General features: G+C 59.5%; 1 protein-coding gene across 1 annotated transcript in view; it reads right to left on the bottom strand.

The window, feature by feature from the left end:
- The window catches only part of M6PR (mannose-6-phosphate receptor, cation dependent), an 11105-nt gene extending 9313 nt beyond the window's left edge, over window positions 1-1792 (bottom strand). The window contains exon 1 of the mRNA XM_078873339.1: window positions 1547-1792. Coding sequence (XP_078729465.1) covers window positions 1547-1761 — 215 coding nt within the window. The 5' untranslated portion in view covers window positions 1762-1792. The remainder of the gene's footprint in view (window positions 1-1546) is intronic.
- Between the last annotated feature and the right edge of the window lie 248 nt (window positions 1793-2040).

Below are 2040 nucleotides of genomic sequence, written 5' to 3'. Positions count from 1 at the left end.
AGCCAGTCAGACACGAGCCCTACCACTCACCACACGAGTCAGACACGAGCTCTACCACTGACCACACGAGTCAGACACTAGCCCTAAGCCACACTTGCCAACCAGACCACAGCCCTTCCCCCAACCACCACACTCGGCCGCTGGGAATCGGGGGGGCGGGGCACGTGACTGCGCGTCCATGATGAGAAAGTGTCGCCTCGAAGTAGGAAGGCGGGGGAACGAACCGCGTTGGGTAGAGGCAGAAACCCCGTGGATCCCAGTAACCCAGCGATAGCATTCAGGGGGAAGGGCGAAGCCCATTCTCTAACTCAGCCGCCCCACGCGGAAGGGGGGGGTGGGGGGTGACGCAGTCGTTCCGCTCAGAATTAGGGGCCCGGGACGGCCTACTCGAATCCACATCGAGATCCCAGAACCACAACCCTCGAGCCCCAAGTCTCCTTGAACCACGGTTCATACGGGAACCCCCGAGTCCCGGTGACTAGTCCGAATTTGTCACATGAGTCTCCAGGAACCGTGATCCCCTGAGTCAACACTGGAGGACATCTGTGAAAGACACGGTGGCTAAGAGATGTTAACTACCTCGCCTGGTGTACAGGTCGTGGGTTCCATCCCGACCCTGACGCCTGCTGCTGTATATTTGGAGTTTGCGGTGTCGCTCTCTCTCATCATCACGGTGGCCAGGAGATGTTAACTACCTCGCCTGGTATACAGGAGGTCGTGGGTTCGAACCCGACCCTGACGCCTGCTGCTGTATATTTGGAGTTTGTATGTCTCTATCATCATCACGGTGGCTATGGGGATGTTAACTATCTCGACTGGTCTACAGGAGATCGTGGGTTCGAACCCGACCCTGACGCTTGCTGCTGCTGTATATTTGGAGTTTGCGTGTCTCTCTCTCCCCGTATTCTGGTGGATTTTTCTCCGGGTCCTCCGGCTTTTCCTTTATTTTTAAAAACATTTCCAGGTGAGAAGCCATCTTCGTTGCGCTATCATTTGTGTCCAGGTCCCTTCTGAAACAGAATTGTCCGTCTCCGTGGGCCTTGCCTGGCAATAGTAAAGACTGTTTTTAGTTTTCACTGCGAGTCCCCGTGATCCCAAATCCCTCAAGAACCCTCGAGTCGCCAGTCCCCGTGATCCCAAATCCCCCAAGAACCCCCGTGATCACAAATCCCCCAAGTCCTCAGATTCCCCTCGATCCCAAATCCCCCCAAGAACCCCCGAGTCCCCGTGACCCCAAATCCCCCAAGAACTCCAAGTCCTCAGAACCCACAGGACCCATCGGGGGTCTCCACGAGGCCCCCCTTTACCCCCGAAGTACCCCCCCCACACCCCCACACCCTCAAGGCCCCGCTTTACATTCCCCAGCGCGGATAAGTGCGAACGCGTCTCGTGCCGGCCGCGTCGTCCAACGGCGAGCGCCGTTACACGCAGGCTCCGTGCCGCTCGACCAATGGGAGCGCGCGTCTGTGACGGGGCGAGGGAGGGGGGTGCGGTGGGGGGTGAGTCCACAGGGGGCCGGCGCATCCGCGCTGGGAATTCCACTCACGTTGTGCCGCGCAGAGGCTCGAGCCGGGCGAGCAGCTGGGCCTCGCGGTCGGACGGCTTCCCGGACTTGGTGGTGAGCGCGCAGCCGCCCAGGGTCTGCGCCGACACCGTCGAGAGGAGCGGCAGCAGCAGCAGCGGCAGGAGGAGGAGGAGAGAGCGCAGCGGCACCGGAGCCTCCATGCCTCCCATTCTCGTTGTTGACACCGACTGGCGCATCACGTGCTCGTGATGCACAGTAGCGGAAGTGGTGCGGGCGAGGGAAGTGACGTCAGTCTATCAGCGGACATGTTGGGTAGGGGGGTGGTGGTTAAATACGAAGGTGGGGGTTAAGGAAGGCGGACATGTTGGGTAGGGGAGTGGTGGTTAAGGAGGAATGTGGGGGTTAAAGGAGGCGGAAATGTTGGGTAGGGGGTGGTGGTGGTTAAATGGAAAAGTGGGGGTTAAGGAAGGCGGACGTTGGGTAGGGGGGGATGGTGAAATAGGAACGTGGGGTTA

This window comes from Lampetra fluviatilis, chromosome 36 (assembly GCF_964198595.1).
Source record: "Lampetra fluviatilis chromosome 36, kcLamFluv1.1, whole genome shotgun sequence".
NCBI lineage: Eukaryota > Metazoa > Chordata > Hyperoartia > Petromyzontiformes > Petromyzontidae > Lampetra > Lampetra fluviatilis.
Note: the sequence above shows the minus strand (reverse complement) of the source record. Positions and strands in the feature narration are given on the sequence as shown.